General features: G+C 32.5%; 1 protein-coding gene across 6 annotated transcripts in view; it reads left to right on the top strand.

Annotated features, from left to right (window-relative positions):
• LOC145241561 (mitogen-activated protein kinase kinase kinase 7-like) overlaps positions 1-26,367 on the top strand; it is a 621,914-nt gene that overhangs the window by 210,191 nt on the left and 385,356 nt on the right. For all 6 annotated transcript variants that reach the window (XM_080104629.1, XM_080104627.1, XM_080104631.1 and 3 more), the window contains exon 8: positions 23,354-23,426. In XM_080104629.1, the coding sequence (XP_079960755.1) occupies positions 23,354-23,426 (73 nt within the window). The remainder of the gene's footprint in view (positions 1-23,353; positions 23,427-26,367) is intronic.

Raw genomic sequence — 26,367 nt, 5'->3', positions numbered from 1 at the left:
TCTAGGCTTTAGCCTCTGTCCCATCAACGAAATGTTGCATCCCTCTGCCTGTTCTACAAGTGCTTTAATGGTGAATGCTTTGACGAATTACAAGCACTTGTACCCCTCAATGTGAATACCCTCAACAAACTCGACAAGCAGCCAAATCCCACCCCTTCACAGTAGAGATCCCTAGGTGTAAGAAAGCCTTCTACTCCAATAGTTTCTTCCACAGAACTGCTAGACTTCAGAACTCCTTTCCGGGATTCTGCTTTCCCAACTTTACTGACATGCAGTAGTTCAAATGTAATGTAAACAGACATCTTTGTATTCATCTTCCTAATACTCGTGTAACTTATGTCCCTGATAGTAGCCCCCTACTTCAAAGTGGCACTGTGCCTTGTTTGGGGTTAAAATTTAATAATATGTATATATATATATATATATATATACACACACACATATTAAACAAACGTTGTTAAAGACAACAGAGAAGTATGATAACCATTAGGCCAGCTTGACACCTTTAAAATGTGTTTTTACACTTTTTTTAGTGTGTAGAGCGAAAGAATTAATATTAAGATAAGTTCTATGTGGTGTTCAAAGTTGTCCATATTGTTGCTTTTTATCTTTTAAAGAAGACATCGTTAGGAGGGCTGTGTGAATATTATTGCGGAGTGGTCTGGAAAGTTTTTTATATATAGCAACAGCAGTGAATATGAGTGTGCTGTGGGTGCCCATATGAGAGAGGGGTGCTCAGTTCTGGGTCAGGTAAAGGGCGGGGGAGAGGTTGTAACAGGCATTTGAGTGTGTTTTCACTGGATTGGAATGTGATTTGATTATGGGCAGGGTTTTATGTTTTAATGCTTATACTTCCAAGTATTTTTAAATTTCTTGATATTGATTTCGAAATGTATTATTTTTGTGTTGCTGACTAGAATTTCTCTAACTTTGGAGAGTTATGTTTTTTTTTTTTAATAAGTGTTGTAATAATGCACTTGATTCTGTATTATGCATTGTAAGGCAACATGACAGGGTAGTCATTGTATACCCAACATAATCAATGTAACAATTTTAATGTTGTTATAGGAGCTGCACTGGAGTTCATACATGAAGTTGGTTAGGGTTTTTACTACAAGATTTTTGATTTTAAATACAAATATATTGATGATTGATTGATATGTCTAGACAGAAGTTTGCCATCTCTTCAGCTAAGTGTTGTGCATCTGTGTACACATAGGTGACTTTTTAATCCAACTTTAGTCTTGCATGAAAGTGCACATATGTGACATAAAAACTTTCCTTCTGGTGAAGATGCTTGCATGATAATATTGTGAATCCTCGAATGTCGTGTCAGGCCACTTTAAGATTTGCAGATTAGACCACAAATATGACAACTTAGTGTTGCCGGACGTGCTGTAAAGGCCTCCTCATAAGACTGTCGTTCTTTGTCTTTGATTTTTTTTTTTTTTTTACAAAGGAGTCACCACTTATCAAGGCCCAGAGGCCACTCGAGGATAAGGGTTAATAAGTGTACAGTTGTCAATGTGATTTCAGATGATTTACAAAATCAGCTTTCGACAAATACAGTGAACTTCAATTCCTGTTGTAATTTCTGACATATTTTCGTTCTATTTTCTTAAAAGATCTGCCCACTGCTCTTCAAAATCTTACAACTTTCTCTGATATATATTATACGCAAACAAACACACGTATTTTCAAATATGAATGCAAAGTAAAGCGGAAATAAAAAACCGATTTATATCAGACAAAAAAAAGGTTGATTTGTAATAATGAAATTTTAAAAGCTACAGACAATGGCTGCCGTTCTCGAGATGAAAGAATGAAGGAAACTGATTACACAAACGCACACACATGTAAAAACACACGCTTTTACATATACATACACACATATAAAAACATGGCCGTCTATAATATAAATCTCCCCTGTCTGTTTCAATGTATGCATGTATATCTGCTTATTATATGTGTTAGGTCATGTCATATGCTACTGGTACCATATAACCCAGTACTACCTGCCTCATGGTCGGGTCACCGGTGACTAAATTGGTTCCCCCACCAGACTTGTTTTGTGAGGAGGGTGGCTAATCTCCTTGAAGGATTAAAAACAAGACCTTCCAAAGGGGCAAATGAACACTTTTTCTGGGTCAACGCCCAACTAGCACTGCATGTGTTTGTGTGTATGTATGTGTGTGTTGGGGTGGAGAGGGCTCCTGTAAGCCATGGTGAAGGCAACCTTTCTAGGAGAAGCAAATCTCTGATTAAAAAAAAACATCAAGCGGGAGACCAGTACCTGCATTAAGCTGGTCTGCAGTTTAACTTGTTGCTGGCTATCTTGCTCTTGCTTGTTGATCTCAACATTTTGAACCGAGAGAGAGACTTAGCTGTCATACAAAGCTAAGACTCTATAACATCATCTGTGTATAGATACTCCCTCAGGCATTTATCTATAAAAATGATCCTGTGGCGATGGAAGTCATTTTTGGGCTCATAGACTTTAAGTGTCTGAGGGAGTGGAACTCGTCTGACAAGACGTTGCAATCATCATATCTGCTTAAAACTTTCGACAGTAATGATTTAAAGTTTTAACAAAAATTACTCGTACGCCACCACCGAGAATCGAAACCTAAACGTTAAGCTTACAATTTACTTTTTTTTCTTTGATGTTAATGCCTAAGCCCTGAAGACATTTGCTGCAAGGTTAAAAATTAGAACATGAATTAGTAGCTATTACGTTATGCATGCATATTTGTAATGCCGTCGTTCGGCCATAACCTGGCAAAATCTATTTTTTTTTTTTTAATTTTCACACTTCTGCACCAATCCCCCACCCCCCAGCTAAACATCAAATATAAAGTTTCTGTATGGGTTTGAATACCCTATATATTAAGTTTCATGCCTGTAGACCAAAAACAGGAGTTTGATAGGCAAATTGTTTTTAAACAAAAACATATATGGATACATGAATATATATAGAAAGAGGTTTGTGTTTACTATGACTTTTTCACGCAAATATTACGCAAGTGTAAATTATGTAGAATATCTGCATGAGTATAATTAAGTTCAAAATACACTTTGTAACTTAGTTGGGGATGCCCTTTTCTCTTCCCTGCAACCTCTTTCCCACAGAACGGAGGTTGCGAGCCTGTCTTTGTTTTATCGTTACTTCCACGGCAAGTGCTCGTCTGAGCTCCAATCTCTGGTCCCCCCCTCGCCAATCTTTCTCGAAAAACACCCGTCTAGCTGAAACCACTGTCAATAACTTTCCCCACTCTTTAACTGTGCCGAAATCAAAACGTAGATTCCATGAACAATGCTTCTTTCTTAGAACAGCGTGCCTGTGGAACACTCTTCCATTTGCCTATTTCCCACCTGACTACAACTTGTTTATCTTCAATTCCAACATAAACAAATTCTTGATGAACCGCCCCCTTAAGTAATCCAATCTACCAAATTTCCATTAATAACGACTACTACGATGTTATCGCAGTGATTACTGTACACTCAATAATCCGTATCCTCGAGTGAACTCAGGGCCTTGATACGTGGTGACTCCTTTGTAAGAAAAAAAAAAAAACTTGGATCAAAGCAAGGAAAAGAATATGCTGTTGTCATAGTCCTAATAATTACACGTAATAGTTAACTAAAGATGATCATCCCATAAGAAAACTGAAAAAAAACTAATAGGGAATTAATTAAAATGAATGTTTAAAAGAATATGCAAATTAGCTAGATCTTTTGCTAGTAAATGCAATTCCACGACCCTTATATAACAAAGTTGTCTTTTCTTTTTAAATAAATAGAAAAGTGTTTTTGATATGAATATCAATACACACAAAAAAATAATTCATAGGAATATATATATATATATATATATATATATATATATATATATATATATATATATATATATAGCTAAGTGTTAGTCTGTTTATATATCGGTGGCATTTGTGTACGTCGGGGATCTGACAATTATTTTCCTCTCAGACTATATCACAAACCATTCTTTACAAATTTCTTTGAAAAATTTTTTTCTATCGAAGCATTACACTTGTCTCTAAGAAGGAAAACACGTTTTTCATTTTGCATTTTATTTTTTTATTTTTTATTTTACCAGAAAATATAAAGAAACAAAGGCACATTTTTATCGAACAACTGTTTTAAACACACACCTACACATGTAATTATTTCCACAATCAAACAACGCTGCAGCTCACACAAACCGTGAAAGCCACAGACCGGAAGTCCAAGATAATATATATAAATAAGCGTATAATAATAGAGGAAGATTATTGTGATCTAAAAGAAAAAAAAAAAATTGCCTTGGCAGCAGTGTTGGCATTCAGAATACCAGAGGCGATTAGCAATAAATTAAACCCTCCTCCAAGGGAGATGGTAAAGCCTGGGAGGGTTAACCACTTAGGACTGCACAGGATCAGTGTCATATGTTCATATCACAGAGAATAAGCCACGTCAACATTCACCAAGTTTCTGGTGGTTTTGGAGCTAAGGGCAAACCTGCCGTAAACCAAACATAAGAAGTCAAGGAATTGATGGCGGTTTGGCGGTTTTTGGCACTGTTCATATTTGCATTTTATTTTTTAATTTTTCAGAAAATATAAAGAAACAAAGGCACATTTTTATCGAACAACATTGTTTTAAACGCACGCATGCACATGTAATTATTTTCACAATCAAACAACGCAGCAGCTCACACAAATCGTGAAAGCCACAGACCGGAAGTTTATATATATATATATATATATATATATATATATATATATATAGAAAGCCACAGACCGGAAGTATATATATATATATATATATATATATATATATATATAAATACCAGTGGTGGTTGACGTTATGTTTTGAGAAAAATAGAAAAACCGAATGAAATTATTAAAATAATCAACGTTTCGTCCTTATTTCAGAGGACATCTTCAGGATATTGAAGTAAAAATGCAAGAAAAGAAAGTCATAGATCATACGAGAAAGAGAACAGTTTTTGAATCCTACCCATGTCGGGAAGGACAAACATATGTGGACAAACATTTTCGTATGACTTTTTCTTTTCTTGCATTTTTACTTCAATATCCTGAAGATGTCCTCTGATATAAGGACGAAACGTTGATTATTTTAATAATTTCATTCGGTTTTTCTATTTTTCTCAAAATATAAATAATAGAGGAAGAACACTCTGATCTACAAAAGAAGAGCAACAGAGGCGATTAGCAATAAACCAAACTCTCCTTAAAGGGAGTATGGACCACTTAGAACTGCACATGATCAGTGTCATATCCTCTTACCACAGGGAACAAACCACGTCAACATTCACCAAGTTTCCGGTGGCTTTGGAGCCAAGGGCAAACCTGCCGTAAACCAAACCTAAGAGGTCAAGGAATTGAGGGCGTTTTGTCGGTTCTTGGCACTGTTTATATTTGCATTGTATTTTTATTAAACAACCCTGATTATCTTTGTCGTATCTACGTAAACTAAAGGTGCCAATTTGTGTGTTTTCCTTTTTAATCTAAATTGAAATTATATTTGCTGTTGCCAAAATATATTTGTTTTCATATCCAAGATATATTTGAAATCAATACCCGAATATTTTTATCTTTTTTTTTTTTTTTTTTTTTTTTATCCTTTTATATTTCATTCCAATTATTTCTGAATGAAATGACAACTTGAGATGAACTTGTTTAATTTTATGTCTGCGTTTGACGAGTGCAAAATCATTAACGAAACTGCAGTATTCTTTTATTTGGTCGCGTACAGTAAATTTCTGAAAGTAATTTCCAAACTTATATCCATTTTAGATTCTATGAACAAATATTTTATAGCTTGGAGGAGGAGGAGACAGGAGGAAGAAGCTTGAGATGTTCAAGGACAACCGTTGGAAAGGTTAGATTTGACTGGCATGTGAACAGGAAGTGGAAATAAGTGAGCAGTGAAGATGAGGAAAACTCATATATATATATATATATATATATATATATATATATATATATATATATATATATATATTTATATTTAAAACAATAATCTATGGACATGCATGTTTCGGGGTCCTACTCCTCTTCAGTGTACTGTAGCTTGACTCTTACTAGAAATCGAACCCCAGACCTTGTATATTACAGTCCGGCGTCTAATCCATTACGTTATGAAACCATAGACAATTTTACTGTTTGTTTTTATCGTTTATATATTTTACGTAGATTTGTTATTGATTTTTTTTTTTTTTTTTTTTTTTTTTACGATAATAATATGGTTACTTTAACGCGCCTACCTGGGAGATCTTGTTTCTTAGAAAGTCACCCTTATTTTTATTTGGACGTAAACAAAAATATTTGGAGACGCTAAGTTAACTGTATTATCGTTTAAAAAAAAATCAACAGCAAATCTGTGTGTATGTGTATGAATATATATATATATATATATATATATTATTCAATTTTGGTAAACAAAATTACCATAAGTTGCTACAATAAATTTACTGTTTCAGTCTTAAGACATTGTCAGGTGACAATAGACCTCTCAAGTAAGACCAGAGGTCTACTATATGTGTATATATGTGTGTCTGTGTATATGTGTATATATATATATTTTTTTTTTTACAAGGAGGTCACCACTTATCAAGGCCCGGAAGCCACTCAGGGATAAGGGTTATTGCATGTACAGTACGTTGTACGTTAGTGTTGAGATTTCATAAAGTGTCTACTTAAGGGGGCGGTTCATCAGGAATTTGTTTACGTTGGACTTGAAAACATCCAAGTTGTTGTCAGGTGGGAAACAGGCAGACAGAACAGAGTTCCACTGGCGTGCTGTTCTAAGAAAGATATATATATATATATTTGTGTATTTAGGCAGCATGTTTTCATTTAGACATACATTGTTGAACAGCACAGAGTGTTCTTGCTTAATCGTCTTTCTTTGTAATTTCTCCATTTTTCGTATGGTCGTTCTAATGTTACGAGAACAATTCCCTTGTTCTTGTAAGTAAAAATGAGATAAGATAGACCGAGGATTCGAACCTGGGAAGCTGGGTTTGGAATTAAGATTCAGGAGAATTCCGATTGTTAGTTTTAAAATAAATAGCAGATATGTTTGTTTGAAAAGGAATTCGATTGTTTAGGAATGTTATTGTGAAAAAGGAATTTGATGATTACATTCTGTTTAGGAAAATTAAACTGAAATAAGGTTATCTAGAAGCGAATAATAGAAAATAAAAAACATATTGAAAATAGGTTAGACCAAAAATAGGTTAGAGAATTATTGTTAGCAGACATGTGGTGAACAGTCCACGTGAGTTCAGACCACGTGAGTCAAGCACATGCTCGGACGAGACACGTGAACCATGTCCAGGTCATGGGATCGATGCACGTTTTTGGCAATGCGATGACCTCATGGCTGGGAGAGGAGTTTAGTTTAAAAAAAACAACAACAAAAAAACAGATGGACGAAAACGACTGTGGAACTTTCTTACACAAATTCAACCACGAGATTAGAACGACCATACGAAAAAAGACGATTAAGTGTTATATATTCGTTCTTCATTGAGGTTATCCTTGAGGGGTACCAAATTGAGCTTTCGTTACATTTGAATATGTTATATAGAGTTCTTCATTTAGGGGCACATTTTACACTTTTCTATATAACATAAGAAAGATTCCGTGTGATTGTCTCTAATATAAATGGTTGTGTGTTTGATTATCATAAAGGGAATCGTGTGTGTGACATGTAATTTCTGAACCTACCTCTGTTTCTCGCTGTTGAACCATCTGGCAATTTCTCATCCTGGAGGGAGACTTGATACCTGTTTGACGAAGATTTATCACTCCAAGACGATGAAATGGTTTTATAGTTTTTATTTCACTTTCCCCAGAGGTCCTGCAGCAGGTGTAAAGTGAAATCTGCTTGTGTGGTTCTTCTTCACACACGTCAGCGTTCGTCTCCCCCCTCCCCAGTTAAGAGGGGGGAGACCACGGAAAACGTCCGTCTTCTTCAAAGCTCAAATCAAATCTCTCAGATCTAGTCAACCACGTCACACATACGTAATTTGGTCAGCTGACCTTTGGTTCTGGTAAACGTGTCTACCTCCACGTTTACTCACCCCTCTCTCTCCCTCTCTCTCCCTCTCTCCTTCTCTATTCTCTTATAGAGACACAGAGAGAGAAAATAGAAAGAGTAAGAAAGCCAGAGAGGGGGGAGAGATGCTCGTTAACATAAGCAAGAACACTCCATGCTGTTCAATAACAATAATTATATATATTATTTTACTTAATTTAGGTAAACAAAATAACCATAAGTCGCTACAATAAATTTACTGTTTCAGTCTTAAGACATCGTCAGGCGACAGTAGACCTCCGGTCTTAAGAAGTCTATTGCCACCTGACAATATCTTTTAAGACTGAAACAATAAATTTATTATAGCGACTTATGGTTATTTGGTTTACCTAAATTGAATGAAATAATATATCATATCTTGTTTCGTTCATTGATCACTACCAACAACCCCGTTAAAAGCAATGTTTTTTTTTTCTTACTTATGGATATTTTAACCTGAAATAAAATGTATATCTACACTCCTATAAATTTGAGTGCTTTCGTATATTGATAGTCATATTGAAAACCATTTTTTTTTCCTATTTATTTAAAAAGAAAATACAACTTTGTTATATATGGGTCGTGGAATTGCATTCATCTGCAAAAGATCTAACTAATTTGCATATTCTTTTAAACATTCATTTTAATTCCCTATTTGTTTTTTTTGGTTTTCGTATGGGATGATCATCTTCAGTTAACTATGACGTATAAATATATTGATGCAAATATTCTACATGATTTATATTTGCGTAATAAGGTTATAGCAAACACATAACACTTTTTATATATATTTATGAATGCGTATATATATTTGTTTAAAAGATTTTTCTTACCAAACCCCTCAAAGTTTTTGATCTAAAGACATGAAACTTAATTTTTAGAGTATTAAAACCCATGCAAAACTGTATGTTTCAGTTTTAGCCAGAGGAGGAGGGGGGGATCGGTACAAAAGTGTGAAAATTAAAAAAAAAAAAAGAAGGAATTTGCCAGGTGATGGTCGAATGATGGCATTATGATTATGCATGTGTAACGTAATAGCTATTGGTTCATTTTTATTTTTTAGCCTTGCGGCAAACATGTCTTTATAGCTGAGGCAATAAAGTCAAAAGAAAAAGTAAATTGTAAGCTGAACGTTTTGGTTTCAATTCTCGATGGTGGCACACAAGTCGACTTTTTAAATCCTTGGTCCAATATAATCTCAATCTATAATATTTTGATTGCAAAAATTCCCCTCTGGACCAAAGTACCCAAGGTTTGCAACAATAGATGCCACATACAATTTATTATGTCTAGACTAGCCACTATCTTATATAACTTTAACACATTTTAGACATATTTAGTTGTTATATAAAATCCTACATTTCATCCTAGGAACAACTCCATCACAATCGGAGCATCTTTAGAAGAAGTAGTTTTCATTCCCTCCCCCCCAAATATTAAGTTCTCTTACCGCCCCCAGTCAAGACCAGGAGGAAATATACACATTCTACAGATATTGTACTTGCACTCTTCATAACTGGATCATAAACTCATAGACATAACATAATCTTTCCATTTTCCGATTTCAAAATAATAAATTTCCTTTTATCAAATTCCATCCATTATAAATGGCGGAGAGCTGAAAATTCAATTATTCCAAAATTTACCTCTTAATATATAAATAAGTCTTAATATATAAATAAGTTCTCCAGAAATTACTGATTATGGCGGCAATCTCTACAAGAAGCAATCGTTTTTTAAAAAAATAAACCGAATACAAACATAATTTTCTGCTTATGAGCGGTTATTAAGTACTGATAATCTTGCACTTAACTATGTTTGCATTAATAACACCCCCACTATCACCCACCCCCAACAAAAACGAGCCCTGAAAAAAAAATATGTACAGGTGCCATTATTTATTTTTGATTTCGGAGTGGTATAATGAACCTTACATGATGCTAATTTTCCTTTTTTTTTTTTTCACCCCTCTCTCAATATTTTTTTTATACTATTTGCGTTTTTTAATGTGGAGAGGGGGAAGAGGAAAGGTGACCAGCTCCCCCGAAGGAGGGAAGGGGGAGCTGGCAGTGATGCCTCCTGGTATATAGGGTTGTTCCTACATGGACTAGAAACTGATTGCAACAAAGGCAATGGTCTTTGCTTGCAGCGTCTGCCGGAACAGATATTACACATTGATCTTTGATGCCCGGGTCATGGGGGTCGGGGCCTATCTTCAATCTAATCTAAATATTATTTATTTATTTTTTTATTTATTTTTTTATTTATTTTTTTTATTTATTTTTTTTATTTATTTTTTTTATTTATTTTTTTTATTAATTTTTTTATTTATTTTTTATTTATTTATTTATTTATTAATTTATTTTTTAATTTTTTGAATTTTTTTATTTATTTTTTTATTTATTTTTTATTTATTTTTTTATTTATTTTTTATTTATTTTTTTTATTTATTTATTTATTTATTTTATTTTTTTTTATTATTTATTTTTTTAATTATTTTTTTATTTATTTATTTTTTATTTATTTTTTTATTTATTTATTTTTTTATTTATTTATTTATTTATTTTTTTATTTTTTTATTTATTTATTTTTTTATTTATTTTTTTATTTATTTTTTTAATTATTTTTTTAAATTATTTTTTTATTCATTTTTTTTATTCATTTTTTTATTCATTTTTTTATTCATTTTTTTATTTTTTTTATTTATTTTTTTTTAATTATTTTTTTATTTATTTTTAAATTTTTTATTTATATTTTTATTTATATTTTTATTTCTTTTTTTATATTTTTATTTTTATATATTTTATTTTTATATTATTTTTTTTATTTTATTTTATTTTTTTGGCGAATTAGTCCATCGGGCAAATTATTCCTTATAATAAAGAATAGAGGATTGATTCTATAATGCATACACAATCTGCATAAATTTAAATATCATCCGGTCCTACCAGATCAGGCTTTCTGAAGATATTGGCATCAACATTAGGTGCATTTCGTCTCATTGGCTTCTTGAGACGAAATGCACTTAACGTTGATGCTTTTTATTTTTTTTACTTCCTTTTGCAAAACTTAATTATATTCTGCAAAACCGAAAACAACACTCCACCATTTCCTTCTTCCCATTTCCCCGTTAGTTTTCTATCTCTCCCACTTCCGGGGTCCTGGATATGACCTAAAACTATATCCGATGGTGAGGCCCCACCTTGCGGGCTTTGGGGAGTGTGGAGCCACCCTTTAATTGCCATTGCTCCCAGGTCCACTCTGACCCGGAGTCGTAGTACCTGTTAGGGTCCCAACTATGGGTTAAATAGAATCCGACTTAAAAAAATATACTTCATTAAAAATCGTTCCTCAAAATAACTAGATTCGGCATTAAATAACCTGAAAAAGGTTGATGTTCTGTAAAACAAAAACAACCAACCAACCAACTTCCTGACTGGTTTCCTAACATAAAATATACCAAATATTAATACTGTAATCCTTTTCCCTCTTAAATAACCTGAAGAGGGTTTTGATATAGCATGAAACAAAACAACCAAACCAAACTCTACAAATAAATGTCTGAAGATGTAAGGAGCATAAAAGCTGTTTCCAAAATTCGGCATTCAAAAGGGTTGATATGCCGTAAAACAAAAACAACCAAACCAAACTCTACAAATAAATATTTGAAGATATAAAGAATCTGAAGCTATTTTTTTTTTTTTTTTTTTTTAAGATTATTTGAACTTATTTTTGAAGATTATTTGAAAGAATTTGAACATCTGTTTCTAAAATAACTGGATTCAACATTAAATAACCCGAAAGGGTTGATATGCCGTAAAACAAAAACAACCAAACCAAACTCTACAAATAAATATTTGAAGATATAAAGAATCTGAAGCTATTTTTTTTTTTTTTTTTGAAGATTATTTGAAGTTATTTTTGAAGATTATTTGAAAGAATTTGAACATCTGTTTCCAAAATAACTGGATTCAGCATTAAATAACCCGAAAGGGTTGATATGCCGTAAAACAAAAACAACCAAACCAAACTCTACAAATAAATATTTGAAGATATAAAGAATCTGAAGCTATTTTTTTTTTTTTTTTTTTTGAAGATTATTTGAAGTTATTTTTGAAGATTATTTGAAAGAATTTGAACATCTGTTTCCAAAATAACTGGATTCAGCATTAAATAACCCGAAAGGGTTGATATGCCGTAAAACAAAAACAACCAAACCAAACTCTACAAATAAATATTTGAAGATATAAAGAATCTGAAGCTATTTTTTTTTTTTTTTTTTTTGAAGATTATTTGAAGTTATTTTTGAAGATTATTTGAAAGAATTTGAACATCTGTTTCCAAAATAACTGGATTCAGCATTAAATAACCCGAAAGGGTTGATATGCCGTAAAACAAAAACAACCAAACCAAACTCTACAAATAAATATTTGAAGATATAAAGAATCTGAAGCTATTTTTTTTTGTTTTTTTTTTAAGATTATTTGAAGTTATTTTTGAAGATTATTTGAAAGAATTTGAACATCTGTTTCCAAAATAACTGGATTCAGCATTAAATAACCCGAAAGGGTTGATATGCCGTAAAACAAAAACAACCAAACCAAACTCTACAAATAAATATTTGAAGATATAAAGAATCTGAAGCTATTTTTTTTTTTTTTTTTTTTTGAAGATTATTTGAAGTTATTTTTGAAGATTATTTGAAAGAATTTGAACATCTGTTTCCAAAATAACTGGATTCAGCATTAAATAACCCGAAAGGGTTGATATGCCGTAAAACAAAAACAACCAAACCAAACTCTACAAATAAATATTTGAAGATATAAAGAATCTGAAGCTATTTTTTTTTTTTTTTTTTTTGAAGATTATTTGAAGTTATTTTTGAAGATTATTTGAAAGAATTTGAACATCTGTTTCCAAAATAACTGGATTCAGCATTAAATAACCCGAAAGGGTTGATATGCCGTAAAACAAAAACAACCAAACCAAACTCTACAAATAAATATTTGAAGATATAAAGAATCTGAAGCTATTTTTTTTTGTTTTTTTTTTAAGATTATTTGAAGTTATTTTTGAAGATTATTTGAAAGAATTTGAACATCTGTTTCCAAAATAACTGGATTCAGCATTAAATAACCCGAAAGGGTTGATATGCCGTAAAACAAAAACAACCAAACCAAACTCTACAAATAAATATTTGAAGATATAAAGAATCTGAAGCTATTTTTTTTTTTTTTTTTTTTGAAGATTATTTGAACTTATTTTTGAAGATTATTTGAAAGAATTTGAACATCTGTTTCCAAAATATCTGGATTCAGCATTAAATAACCCAAAAAGGGTTGATATGCCGTAAAACCAAATAACTAAACTATCATGTTTAAGCATATTTTACGACCAGGCAATGCTGGGCATCCAGCTAATAAATTGTCTTAATTGAGCACTCTGCTGGTACCAACTTTATATCGTTTTTTTCCCTGTTTACCTCTGTTACTGAACACGACATTGTCGCTTATGTCCATTTGCTATTTCCCAGTAATGGCCAACCAGACGATCTTTCATGATCTCTTTCGATCGTTTTCTTTAATCTTTCTTGTTCTTTTCCACTCCTTGTCTTGCTCCTCATTAGCAAACGATTAATTACTCTTAATTGATTGGTCTGTTCCGACATTGTTGGTAGATTTGTCCAGATACTTTATAAAAGTCATTATTTATCTTGTTGAAACAGTTTCTTTTGTGAGATCATTTGATTGGTGATATCACGCCTGAAATACGAGATAAAGACCGGCAAGGTCAAACTTAAAAATACTCCAGTAAAAAAAAAAAAAAAAATAAATAAATAAGGTCATAACCTCTGACCTCATCGAAACATTCAAGCTGTTTTACTTGCGTTCGCATTCACCCCAAAACAAAGCACCTCCCCACTTAAAAGTAAGGGGATACTATTTGGGATCATGTCTATCAGGGGACTGTGTGAAGAAGTGCGCAAGATGTTTGTTTACATTACATTTAAAGTTCTGCATGTCGGTACAGTCAGGGAAACAGGGATCTGGGAGAGAATTCCAAAGTCTAGCAGTTTGATGGAAGAAACTATTAGAGTAAAAAGTTTTCAGGCATCTAGGAATCTCTACTGTGAAGGGGTGGGATTTTGCTGTTTGTCAGGTTTGTCGGGGGTATTTATGTTGAGAGGTTACAAGAGCTTGTAGTTTGTTGGAGCACTTTGCATTAAAATACTCGCAGAGTTGAGGGAAGAAAATGTTACTTATGCACGTTTGTTACCGTGCTGAAATAATGTTATTATTTTGAAAGTTATTCTTAACATGGGGAGAGGAGGGTGTTTTATAATTATTCTGTGCTCCCACCCAACAATTAAAAAAGAAAAACAATATCCTGAAACTTAAATTTAACCTGAAAAAAAAAAACTATTTGAAAATAGCACAGTAAGTGCATAAGTAGGTGTATCAGAATTTTTGTTGGAATTTTTGACACCCCTAACACGAAACTGCGAGTAAAATATAAAAAAATGGTAATTTCTCTTTTAAAAGTGGGTTGTTTATTTTCTTTATGGATTATACTTCCAAAATAAACTATTAAAGTTGTATAAAAAGTAATAGAAATATTTTTTAAAAAATAGTAATGAAATTAATTGAATGTTACGAGTTCAGTATTTTTCAAATTTTAAACTTTAAAAATCTATCAAAATTTTTCTATTGATTCTATTTTTACGATATTTTCAGGGGCAATGTGAAATTTTATGCTCTTTCCAATAAACCGAATATAATATTTTAGATAAACGTTTTTATTTAAATTCACGCTCCCCCATTTTCAAGCGTCTATTAAAAAGTAAATAATTAATTTACTCACTAAAGTTTTATATATCACAAATTGAAGAGAAAAGGTCAATAAATAATATATTCAAATTTAAAACAAAAAAAGTAATGTTTTTAAGAAATTTACCTGTAAAGTTCGAAGTTTAAATCTTTTTTTTTAAACCACGTTGTTTGTTTTTTCTTTTGTTTTTTTTTTTTAATGAAACCTTGGTCCTTGCTCCTTTAATTGAAAAAAAGAATTAGGGCTTGAATTACATTTTTCGAGTAGTTATAAGCTTGGAAAGACAGGGGATCGAATAATTCACGCCTCCCATTTTGAAATGTCTATTAAAAAGTAAATAATTAATTTACTCACCAAAGTGTTATATATCACAAATTGAAGAGAAAAGGTCAATAAATAATATATTCAAATTTAAAACAAAAAAAGTAGTGTTTTTTAGAAATTTACCTGTAAAGTCCGAAGTTTAAAACCTTTTAAAAAAAAAAAAAAACACGTTTTTTTTTTTTTTTTTTTTTTTTTAATCAAATGAAACCTTGGTCCTTGCTCCTTTAATTGAAAAAAAAAAAAATTAGGGCTTGAATTACATTTTTCGAGGAGTTATAAGCTTGGAAAAACGGGGTGGAATTATTCACTATTTTTCACGAAATTTCTGACACACCTAGTGCATAAGCACCGAAGAAACAATTAGAATAGAAAGCTTTCCAGTATTCAGGGATGTCAACGGTGAAGTGGTGGGATTTTGCTGCTTGTCAGGTTAGTCAGGAGTACGTATGCTAAGGGGACACAAATCCTATGAGTTCATGAGAGCACATTATTTTGTATGTATTTCATTTTTTTTATTGCATCTTCACCCGAAACAAGACGCAATACCACTTTGATGTAGGGGGCTGCTATTTGGGACACGATTTGTAAAGACACTATGCAGAGAGTTTAGCAGCAAGATGTTTGTTCACATTATGTTTGAACTTCTGCATGTCAGTAGAGTTAAAGACGTGGAAACCTGGGAGGGAAGTTTGAAGTCCAGCAATTCAAGGTAAGAAACTATTCGAATAAAAGGTTTTCAGGCATCTAGGGATCTCTACTGTGTAGGGGTGGGATTTTGCTGTTTGTCGGGAGTATTTAGGTTGAGAGGGTACAAGGACTTGATGAGAAAAGGGTTGGAGTTTGGTTGACAGAGCAGGACCTTTCCTTTTTTAAATCCGTCTCGGAGAGAAAGCTTAGTAGCAGATGCACCAGCCCAAATGTGCCACAGTACTCCATACATGGGTGAATGGTAGAGCTCAGCTTCTTCGCAGCAGCCTTGGCAATTCTATTCCGGTATTTGTAGAACATGCACAGGGATGCAACATTTTGGTGATGAGACAGGGGTTGGAGCTTGGTTGATAGTGATGACCTATTAGATTAGAGACTTTTTTTTTTTTTTTTTTTTCTTGACCTGCGTCTAAGAGGGAGAGACAAGTGGCAATAATACTCAATTACTCCATATATTAGTAAAGAGTGGCTTTGTAAAGATATAGAATACTCTTAGACGTGAGTAATTTTTTAGTATGGTAGGAGCTCGCCTTCTTTGTAGCAGCTTTGGCAATGTCCTCAATATATCTGTTTATGTCTACCTTTACTTTGTTTGGATTTGAAACTGACGGTACTGATGTAACACAAATACATATTGCACTCTTATTTTTTAATTTTTTTTTTTTTATATGGGGGTCACCACTTATCAAGGCCCGAGGGCCACTCAGGGATAAGGGTTATTGCGTGTACAGTAATCAATGAGATAGTATTGTAGTAATCATTAGTATTGGGGGTTTTGATAGTGTCTTACTTAAGGGGGCAGTTTGTCAGGAGTTTGTTTATGTTGGACTTGAAGACGTCCAAGTTGTAGTCAGGTGGGAAACAGGCAAGCGGCGGAGAGTTCCACTGGTGTGCAGTTCTAAGAAAGAAGCTTTGTTCATGGAATCTACATTTAGATTTAGGCAGAGATAAAGAGTGGGGGAAATTTTACTCTTTATCTGGTCTCTTCAGACATTGGGTGCATATTTGTTCAGATATAAAAGTAATTATTTATACTATAGCCGGATCTGTGGAAATTCCACAGTGGCATCTTTCATATGTAATATATTGCTGCTTGGGATTCTGCGGATGTTTAGCAAATGGAGACCCTGTGATATTATTGTAGCCCTTTTGTTAAAACTGTAAAAGTATTTAAGTAATCTGGTTAATGTAGTGTCGGAATATATCTGATTATTACGGTTTATCTACAATGTCCTTTTAGGAATCTGTGATATTTCCATTGTTTTGGCATCCAGCATGAATGGAAACCTTATATTATTATAACCATCTTTAGACAGAACAGGATACTACCCTTGGATCCTAGCACGAAGGCCCTGTCGGTGGGGCATTAGAATACGCTGACTGCCCCCCTGCAGAGGGTAAAAATCCCTCAATCGGGGTCCTGGATATCACCTTAAACTATATCCAGTGGTGAGGCCCCAGCTTGTGGGCTTTGGGGAGTGTGGAGCCACCCTTTAATTACCATTGCTCCCAGGTCCACTCTGACCCGGAGTGGTAGTACCTGTTAGGGTCCCAACTATTGGTTAAATAGAAACCGACGTGAAAACAAATATGTTCTATTAAAAAAAATTTTCTTCAAAATCTTTGGATTTGGCATTAAATAACCTGAAAAGGGTTGATATGCCGTAAAACAAAAACAACCAACCAACCAACCAACCCAGAAGACCAAGAAGGTATATTTTAGTTTCAATATGTTTTCAGTTCTGCGATATCTGCAGCTGATGTACTGATTGTCATATCACACAGGATTAGTGAATTGCTTGACGGGGGGGCTTCATTTCAACAGCGCTTGACATAACGAAGGCTTTTGATATAGTATAGGGCACAAGATCACCATCAATGTCCTTTCAATTATTAAATCCTTTCTTTTCTGATAGGCTTATAAAGCAGACATTGATGAGCAGAAATCAGAAACTCATGGTATTAATGCTGGTGTTCTTTAAAGTTTCATTCTGGGTCCAACTCTTTTCCTGATCTTCATCAATGATCTCCCAAATCACTTTCTTAGATCGTTTGTAGACAATGTATGCAGACGACACCCGAATCTATGGCAAAACTTCAAAGGCCAGCAATGACCAAGATCTTTTAGATTCTCTCTCTTCTGATCTTGAGAATGTGCTGCAATGGGGAAAAAGGTGGCTGGTTTATTTTAATGCATCAAAAACCAAGCTTCTCTCTTTTCGTCATAATCGCTCTAACCCTCATACCTGTTGTAATGAATGGCTCTTGTCTTGAGGAAGTTCGATGTCTTGACAATCTTCTGGGACTGACCTTTACTCCTGATCTGAAATCGAACACATACATCAAATCTGTTGCCAAGATTGCTGAAAAAATGGTTGGATCACTCTACCGCTCCAGTAGGTATCTCACTGCCGACGCAATCCTCTATCTGTATAAGAGCCAGATACGCCCTAAAATGGAGTACTGTTGCCACATCAGGGCAGTTGCTGCTCGGTGCTTTCTATTCAGTCTTGATAGTGTTTCTGGCTTCGGAACCTAGTAGGTGATGCCCTTTTCTCTTCTTTGCAACCTTTTTTCCACAGAAGAGACGTGAGCCTGTTTCTGCTTTATCATTATTTTCATGGCAAGTGTTCGACTGAACTCCAATCTATGCCCTCCAAAATGTCACAAAAACACTCTACTATCTACAACCGCTATATACAATTTCCCCCACTTTCTATCTGTGCCTAAAACTAAACGCAGATTCCATGAACAAAGCTTATTTCCCAGAACTGCCCACCTTTTTTTTTTTTTTTTTTTTACACAGTGATCACCACTTATCAAGGCCCGGAAGCCACTCAGGGATAAGGGTTATGGCTAGTACATTACGTTAGTGTGGAGATTTGATGAAGTGTTTAACTAATGGGGCGGTTCATTAGGAATTTGTTAACATTGGACTTGAAGACATCCAAGTTGTAGTCCGGAGGGAAGCAGGCAGACGGAACAGAGTTCCACAGGCGTGCAGTTCTAAGAAAGAAGCTTTGTTCATGGAATCTGCGTTTTGATTTAGGCACAGATATAGAGTGGGGGAAATTTTTCACAGTGGATTCAGCTAGACGGGTGTTTTTCGTGAAAGATTGGCGAGGATACCTATATAGAACACTGTTCCGCTGGTCTGCTTCCCGGTTGAATACAACATGGTAGCCTTCAAATCTAATGTAAACAAATTCTTGTTGAGGCATTCCCCATAAATAATCAAATTTTATTCAATTTACACCATTAACGATTACTACACTACCACCTTACATTCAGTAACCCATATCCTTGAGTGCCCTTCGGGCCTTGATAAGTGCTGACTCCAAAGTAAAAAAAAAATAAAAAATAAAAACCTACGGCCCAAAAGTAACATCATTATTTTTTTTATTTTAAATGTTTTTCTTTTTGACATTGCGTCTTTGGTGATCGGGAGATCCTATTTATTAAAAAGGAGGAATATTATTGAACAAATAGTAGCCCCCTGATGTTTCAAATGGCAATATGCCTTATTTGGTGACCAAGCGAGTAAAAAAGAAAAAAAAAAAATGAATAAATAAGTAGAAAATGGATCTTTGGTTTATTTTCGGCAGCATCTCTTTCCCCTTATTTAGTCCTTTAGTCCTCGCATTCCAGGAGCGATGTTTCTGACAAAGAGGAAAAAATTGCTGTTTTCTGGGTCAAAATCTATTCCATCTAATACTTATTGTTTACAAATTTCTTACCTTGTAGTAGTATTTTTTTTTTCTTAGTTCCTTGCATTAAGTGGCTTCATGTTTTGTCTGGAACGATTTCCATAAAAACAAAAAAAAGAATGGTAGATCAGATTATCCCATAAGATAAAGATAATGAAGATGTTATTATCGAACTAAATGGAAATTAATTTTTTTTTTTTTTTTTTTTAGTTGGAGGGGGTTGTTTATTTGATAATTTAATCAGATAATTAAAAATAATTAATCTCGGAGAAGAAGGTAAGCTAAAAAAAAAAAAAAGAAAAATCATTTTCTAATTCATCAGTGTCAAGATGGTTGCTATGGCAATACGGTGTCATTAATCATTTAAGTTTAGTTTGTAGCTGAAAATAAAATTAAAAAATGCAAAATTTCCAAAACAAAAGAAAAAGCAAAATTATTCGTTTTGAAAAAGTAAAAATATTAATTGATTTTTCGGGTGTTACAATTCATAGCACCGTCAACCCCCCCTACCCCACCCCGCCCGCCGCTTCGCATAGCTCATTCTTTTTTCGCATCGTCTGCCCAAATATTCAATAAAGCGGAAGTAAAAACATTTATTACAGAAATGACATTATTAAGAAATATATCTGACAGCTACTTCATAAAACAAAAAAACAAAAAAAACAAATCTGGGTGGTCAGTCGTCGGGGGGGGGGGAGGGGTTGGCTAGACATGGACATTTTGGTACTTTGTTGAACTCGTTGCATTAGCTAGAATACCCGTCCCAGGACAAGTAAAATCAATTCCCAGAAAAGAATGCTTTTTTTTTTTTTTTTTTTTTTTTAATTTTCTTATTTTATTTGCTAGACATTCATCCATTATCTCAGACATTCCAACCGAGAAATCTTTTTAAGATTATATAAGTTTTCAATTTCGTTATCTTTTCCCTCTCAGCGCTGTTTAACTCTGCATTCTCGGAGACACTGACTTCTACTAAGGTTGCGTCTTTCTTCTTGTCTTTCTAGGTAAAATTTCATAGTTATAGTATGCCATATTTCTTATATTTAATAGCTCCATGTTCTAGGTGTATAGCGGTAGGAATCGCATAGAGATGATTAGGGCTATGACAACAGCATATTACTTTCATTGCTTTGATTCTCGAGTCTATATCCGACACGGACACAGTTAACCAACCGCGAACCACATCACTCTATATAAAAGCATATATCAACTGATATGCACTCGAGAGTCAAAACGATGAAAAGAATATGCTGTTGTCATAGGCCTAGTGATTTATTTCCACTTCTTTCTGGTATACTAGCCTGGGTGACTGGCGTTGCTCCGGGTGTGTCGAGGTGTGTGTAAGGGGGTTTGTTGAGCAAGATATAATAGACGAGCCCGGGTGTGTGTTTAGCAAAAAAAAAAAAAAAAAAAATAGGCAGGCAGGCTCGAACCTGTGACACAAAGGTGAAAAAGAAAGTAAAAGGTAATTTATCTGTTTTTTTTTTTTTTACCTGGAACATCGAATTTTCAAATTTTCCGTAAGTAACGCACCGACATTTACCAATTAGAACACCATTTAACATTGCGGGGGGGGGGGGAAGCGGATGTGATGTTGGCGTGCGCGCGCCCCAACATCATATCCCCTCCCAAAAAAACAAATTAGAGTGGTCGGTGTTCTCTAGTAGCGTATCTGGATATTTACCAAAAAAAAAAAAAAAATATTTAGGTTTGGTTCACCCTAAATAATTTAGGTGACTGAAATAGGAATCTAATTGAATCTTTAATTTCCTGAATAGTATCCGATAATTCATTTTTCTTCGAGTTATATCGAATACATTAATACGGACTTTAGGGGCTTTTTTCGTAATGTTACTGTAAAAATTATTTTTTATTGTTACAAATTACGATGCTTTAAAAAAAGCAAAAATAAATTCTTGCGTTTTTTATTTACTACTGAAAACCATAACTTTAGTAAAGGTATTTTTTGTTTAAACGAAATAAAACATTTTCACCAAGAGTTAAGTAAAAATAATTAGTTCATTATATTCTGCGATCATTATTTGAAAAATACTGCAATTTTCATTAAAATTCGTTAATTTCCTGATTTTTGGTGAATTTTTAAGTAAAGGGAGGAATCAAAATGTGTATACACTTTGAGCGTCGGCATTCATTTTGCGACCTCGTGTGGTTAATTTAAATTAAAGTTCAATCAGATGGTTACATTATCAATAAACCCATTGAAAATTTACCGATATTGTAAACACATTCTGTTTACATTAAGCCTGTGGTGTTTTTTTAGTGATGCAATGTTGTCAACTGAGATTTAAAAAAAACCCGCGAGATCAGGAGAAAGAAATGTCCAGAAAATCGCTAGCCAGTTTGGCAGAAAAGTAACCTATCTTGCCTTTGATAACATTTATTTGTTATATATTTGTTTTTTGACAACTTTTTCGAATCTATGTGTACAGTAATACAAACCCGTGTACAGTAATACAAACCCCTTCGGGGAGATTGGAATGCCCCCCCCCCACCTAAAATGTACTTGGAAAAATCGATTTTATAGTGAGATTTAAGAATGGTTAGTCGAAAAAAAGGTGAAAAAAAAAAAAAACAAATAATCAATAAATAATTGTTACCAAAGGCAATAAATGCTACTTTTTTTACTTACATGAATGAGTTTATTTTATGTTTTAAAGTATTTTCAGGCAATCTAATGCGAGTGTCTGGGTGCCAAATACCTCCAGATTTTCTAGAATTTCCCGCTAGATTGTAAACGAAATCTCCAGATCTAGCAGGAAAACCGCTAAATTGTAACACTGGTCACGTGACAGGAAGCGGTAATAAATAATTGTCCCTAAATAAAAAAAATCGCCTATCGGTACAAAGAAATCCAGCTATTTATCATAGAAAAATTAAGTATAATGTTATAATTAAAAAGAAATATATAAAAACACACATGGATATAGTAAACATATTATACCAAAACGTGGAAGCCATCCGTCCAGTGGTTTTTTAGACAATTAACTCCGAACGAACCAACATTTACATATATATATATATATATATATATATATATATATATATATATATATATATATATATAGTAAATTAGATAGAATTTTCATTAAATGAAGCCCATCTTAGGAATTATTTCATTAATTTTTGCTTGGTAACAAAATGTTGCTATGGAAACATGAATATATCACAGAGGAAGAATTTCGATGAAGATACAGTGGTGCTGGTGCTGGTACCAATTTTGTTAAAGAAAACCAAACAGTAAAGATATTAGAAGATAAAAGTGAACTTGGAGACATATGTAAAGATTTTATGGTTATGTGATGTTCAACATATAACTGTCATCGCCGTCGACGATGCTGTGCAGTTCGGAGCTGGAATTTAAGGAATATTTTATTTGGTCGATAAATACTATTGGAAATAAATCTTTTGTGTTATGCGATGTTTTATCGATTGAACAATATGAACAAACAATTTATTTGGTTGTATATAAACCGGAATGACTACATGAAGCCGCGATATTAATTTCTCCCGGGTGACGCCAAGTCATCTTGTTGTCATCTCTTTGCTAATATCTGTATTTGGAATTCTAATATGCATGTATGGTCCGTTATCTTTATATTATTATGTGTGAATTTTTATATTATGTGTGTTTTTATTATGTGTTTTTCCTCCTTTTCTAGATGCTGGGCCGGTAATCATGTTGAGCGGCCTTCTATGGATGAAGTGACGAGAATTATGACGCGTCTCTCGGAGGTGAGTAGATATTATTTTATATACCGTTGTAATTTTGCACTCCGCAGTCAACCCCGCGAATAAAAAATTCATAAGTTTTAGCTAATAATGGTCGGAAATCTTCTGCGGGTTTTGATGCCAACCATTCGGATATGCCAAAGCGGAGTTATAAACGGCTTCGTTTATGGGGAAAAGGTGAAAGTTCTTGATTTAATAAAGAACGAAGAAATCTCATTGACTGCTCCTGCTGCTTAGTTGTCTTGGATGTTATGCTAAGAAGTAGAACTCTTCCTTTTTTTTTCTTTATAATTTATTCCGCTTTTTTTTTCTAGTTTATTAATAATGGCTCTTAGTCATATGTTGGACTTAATTTCATTGTTACACACACACACACACACACACATATATATACATGTGGTGCCTTTTTTTGTCTCATTTTGTCTTTGTCTCGCATTGGCCTTTTGTGTCTTTTTGTATTTTCATTCTTTTTTTGTCTTTATTTGTTTTTATCTTTTATTTATTTTTCCGTATTTTTTTTAGCATTGTCTTTTTCTTTTTGCCTTATTGTCTTAGTTTTTTTCCTTTTCTTTTTTTCCTTTCCTTTGGTCTTAATTTTATTGGTGCATACGCACATAAACACATACGCAACTAAAACACATAATATATTTTCTCCCATTTTGTCTTTATATCTTGCATTGGCTTTCTGTGTCTTTTTTTCATTTCTTTTTTTGCTTTATTTTTATTTTTCCATATTTTCTTTGTTTTTGTTTTTTTAGCATCACGTTTTTCTGTTTTTCTTTTTTCTATTTTTTCTTTTTTTTTCTATTTCTTTTTCTATTTTATTTTTTCTTTTCTGTTTTTTTGGTTGCCTTTTCTATTTTTTCTTTGCCTTTTCTATTTCTTTGCTTTTTCTATTTTTTCTTTGCTTTTTCTATTTTTTCTTTGCTTTTTCTATTTTTTCTTTGCTTTTTCTATTTTTTCTTTGCCTTTTCTATTTTTTTCTTTGCTTTTTTTATTTTTTCTTTGCCTTTTCTATTTTTTCTTTGCCTTTTCTATTTTTTCTTTCCCTTTTCTATTTTCCTTTCCCTTTTCTATTTTTCTTTTCCTTTTCTGTTTTCCTTTCCCTTTTCTATTTTTCTTTTCCTTTTCTGTTTTCCTTTCCCTTTTCTATTTTTCTTTTCCTTTTCTATTTTTCTTTTCCTTTTCTATTTTTTTCGTTGCCTTTTCTATTTTTTTCTTTGCCTTTTCTATTTTTTTTTTGCCTTTTCTATTTTTTTTTGTTGCCTTTTCTATTTTTTTTTTTGCCTTTTCTATTTTTTTCTTTGCCTTTTCTATTTTTTTCATTGCCTTTTCTATTTTTCTTTGCCTTTTCTATTTTTTCTTTGCTTTTTCTATTTTTTCTTTGCTTTTTCTATTTTTTCTTTGCTTTTTCTATTTTTTCTTTGCCTTTTCTATTTTTTGCTTTGTCTTTTCTATTTTTTTCTTTGCCTTTTCTATTTTTTTTTGCCTTTTCTATTTTTTTCTTTTCCTTTTCTATTTTTTCTTTGCTTTTTCTATTTTTTCTTTGTTTTTTCTATTTTTTCTTTGCCTTTTCTATTTTTCTTTGCCTTTTCTATTTTTTCTTTGCTTTTTCTATTTTTTCTTTGCCTTTTCTATTTTTTTCTTTGCCTTTTCTATTTTTTTCTTTGCCTTTTTTATTTTTTTCTTTGCCTTTTCTATTTTTTGATTGCCTTTTTTCTTTTTTTCTTTGCCTTTTCTATTTTTTTGCTTTGCCTTTTCTACTTTTTTCTTTGCCTTTTCTATTGATTTCTTTTTTGCTTAAGTTTTTATTTTTCCATATTTTCTTTGTTTTTGTTTTTTTAGCATCACCTTTTTCTGTTTTTCTTTTTTCTATTTTTATCTTTTTTTCTATTTCTTTTTCTATTTTATTTTTTCTTTCCCTTTTCTATTTTTTCTTTTTTTTCTATTTTTTCTTTGCTTTTTCTATTTTTTCTTTGCTTTTTCTATTTTTTCTTTGCCTTTTCTATTTCTTTGCTTTTTCTATTTTTTCTTTGCTTTTTCTATTTTTTCTTTGCCTTTTCTATTTTTTTCTTTGCTTTTTTTATTTTTTCTTTGCCTTTTCTATTTTTTTCTTTGCCTTTTCTATTTTTTCTTTCCCTTTTCTATTTTTTCTTTCCCTTTTCTATTTTTTCTTTCCCTTTTCTATTTTTTCTTTCCCTTTTCTATTTTTTTCTTTGCTTTTTTTATTTTTTCTTTGCCTTTTCTATTTTTTTCTTTGCCTTTTCTATTTTTTTCTTTGCCTTTTCTATTTTTTTCTTTGCCTTTTCTATTTTTTCTTTCCCTTTTCTATTTTTCTTTTCCTTTTCTATTTTTCTTTCCCTTTTCTATTTTTTCTTTGCCTTTTCTATTTTTTTCTTTGCCTTTTCTATTTTTTTCTTTGCCTTTTCTATTTTTTTCTTTGCCTTTTCTATTTTTTTCTTTGCCTTTTCTAATTTTTTCGTTGCCTTTTCTATTTTTTCTTTGCCTTTTCTATTTTTTCTTTGCTTTTTCTATTTTTTCTTTGCTTTTTCTATTTTTTCTTTGCCTTTTCTATTTCTTTGCTTTTTCTATTTTTTCTTTGCTTTTTCTATTTTTTCTTTGCTTTTTCTATTTTTTCTTTGCTTTTTCTATTTTTTCTTTGCCTTTTCTATTTTTTTCTTTGCTTTTTTTATTTTTTCTTTGCCTTTTCTATTTTTTCTTTGCCTTTTCTATTTTTTCTTTGCCTTTTCTATTTTTTCTTTCCCTTCTCTATTTTCCTTTCCCTTTTCTGTTTTTCTTTTCCTTTTCTGTTTTCCTTTCCCTTTTCTATTTTTCTTTTCCTTTTCTGTTTTCCTTTCCCTTTTCTATTTTTCTTTTCCTTTTCTATTTTTCTTTTCCTTTTCTATTTTTTCGTTGCCTTTTCTATTTTTTTCTTTGCCTTTTC

The sequence above is a fragment of the Euprymna scolopes genome, chromosome 20, assembly GCF_053919585.1.
Source record: "Euprymna scolopes isolate OS-2025 chromosome 20, ASM5391958v1, whole genome shotgun sequence".
Classification (NCBI taxonomy): domain Eukaryota; kingdom Metazoa; phylum Mollusca; class Cephalopoda; order Sepiida; family Sepiolidae; genus Euprymna; species Euprymna scolopes.
The sequence above is the reverse complement of the archived record's forward strand: the minus strand, read 5'-3'. Positions and strand labels throughout refer to the sequence as shown.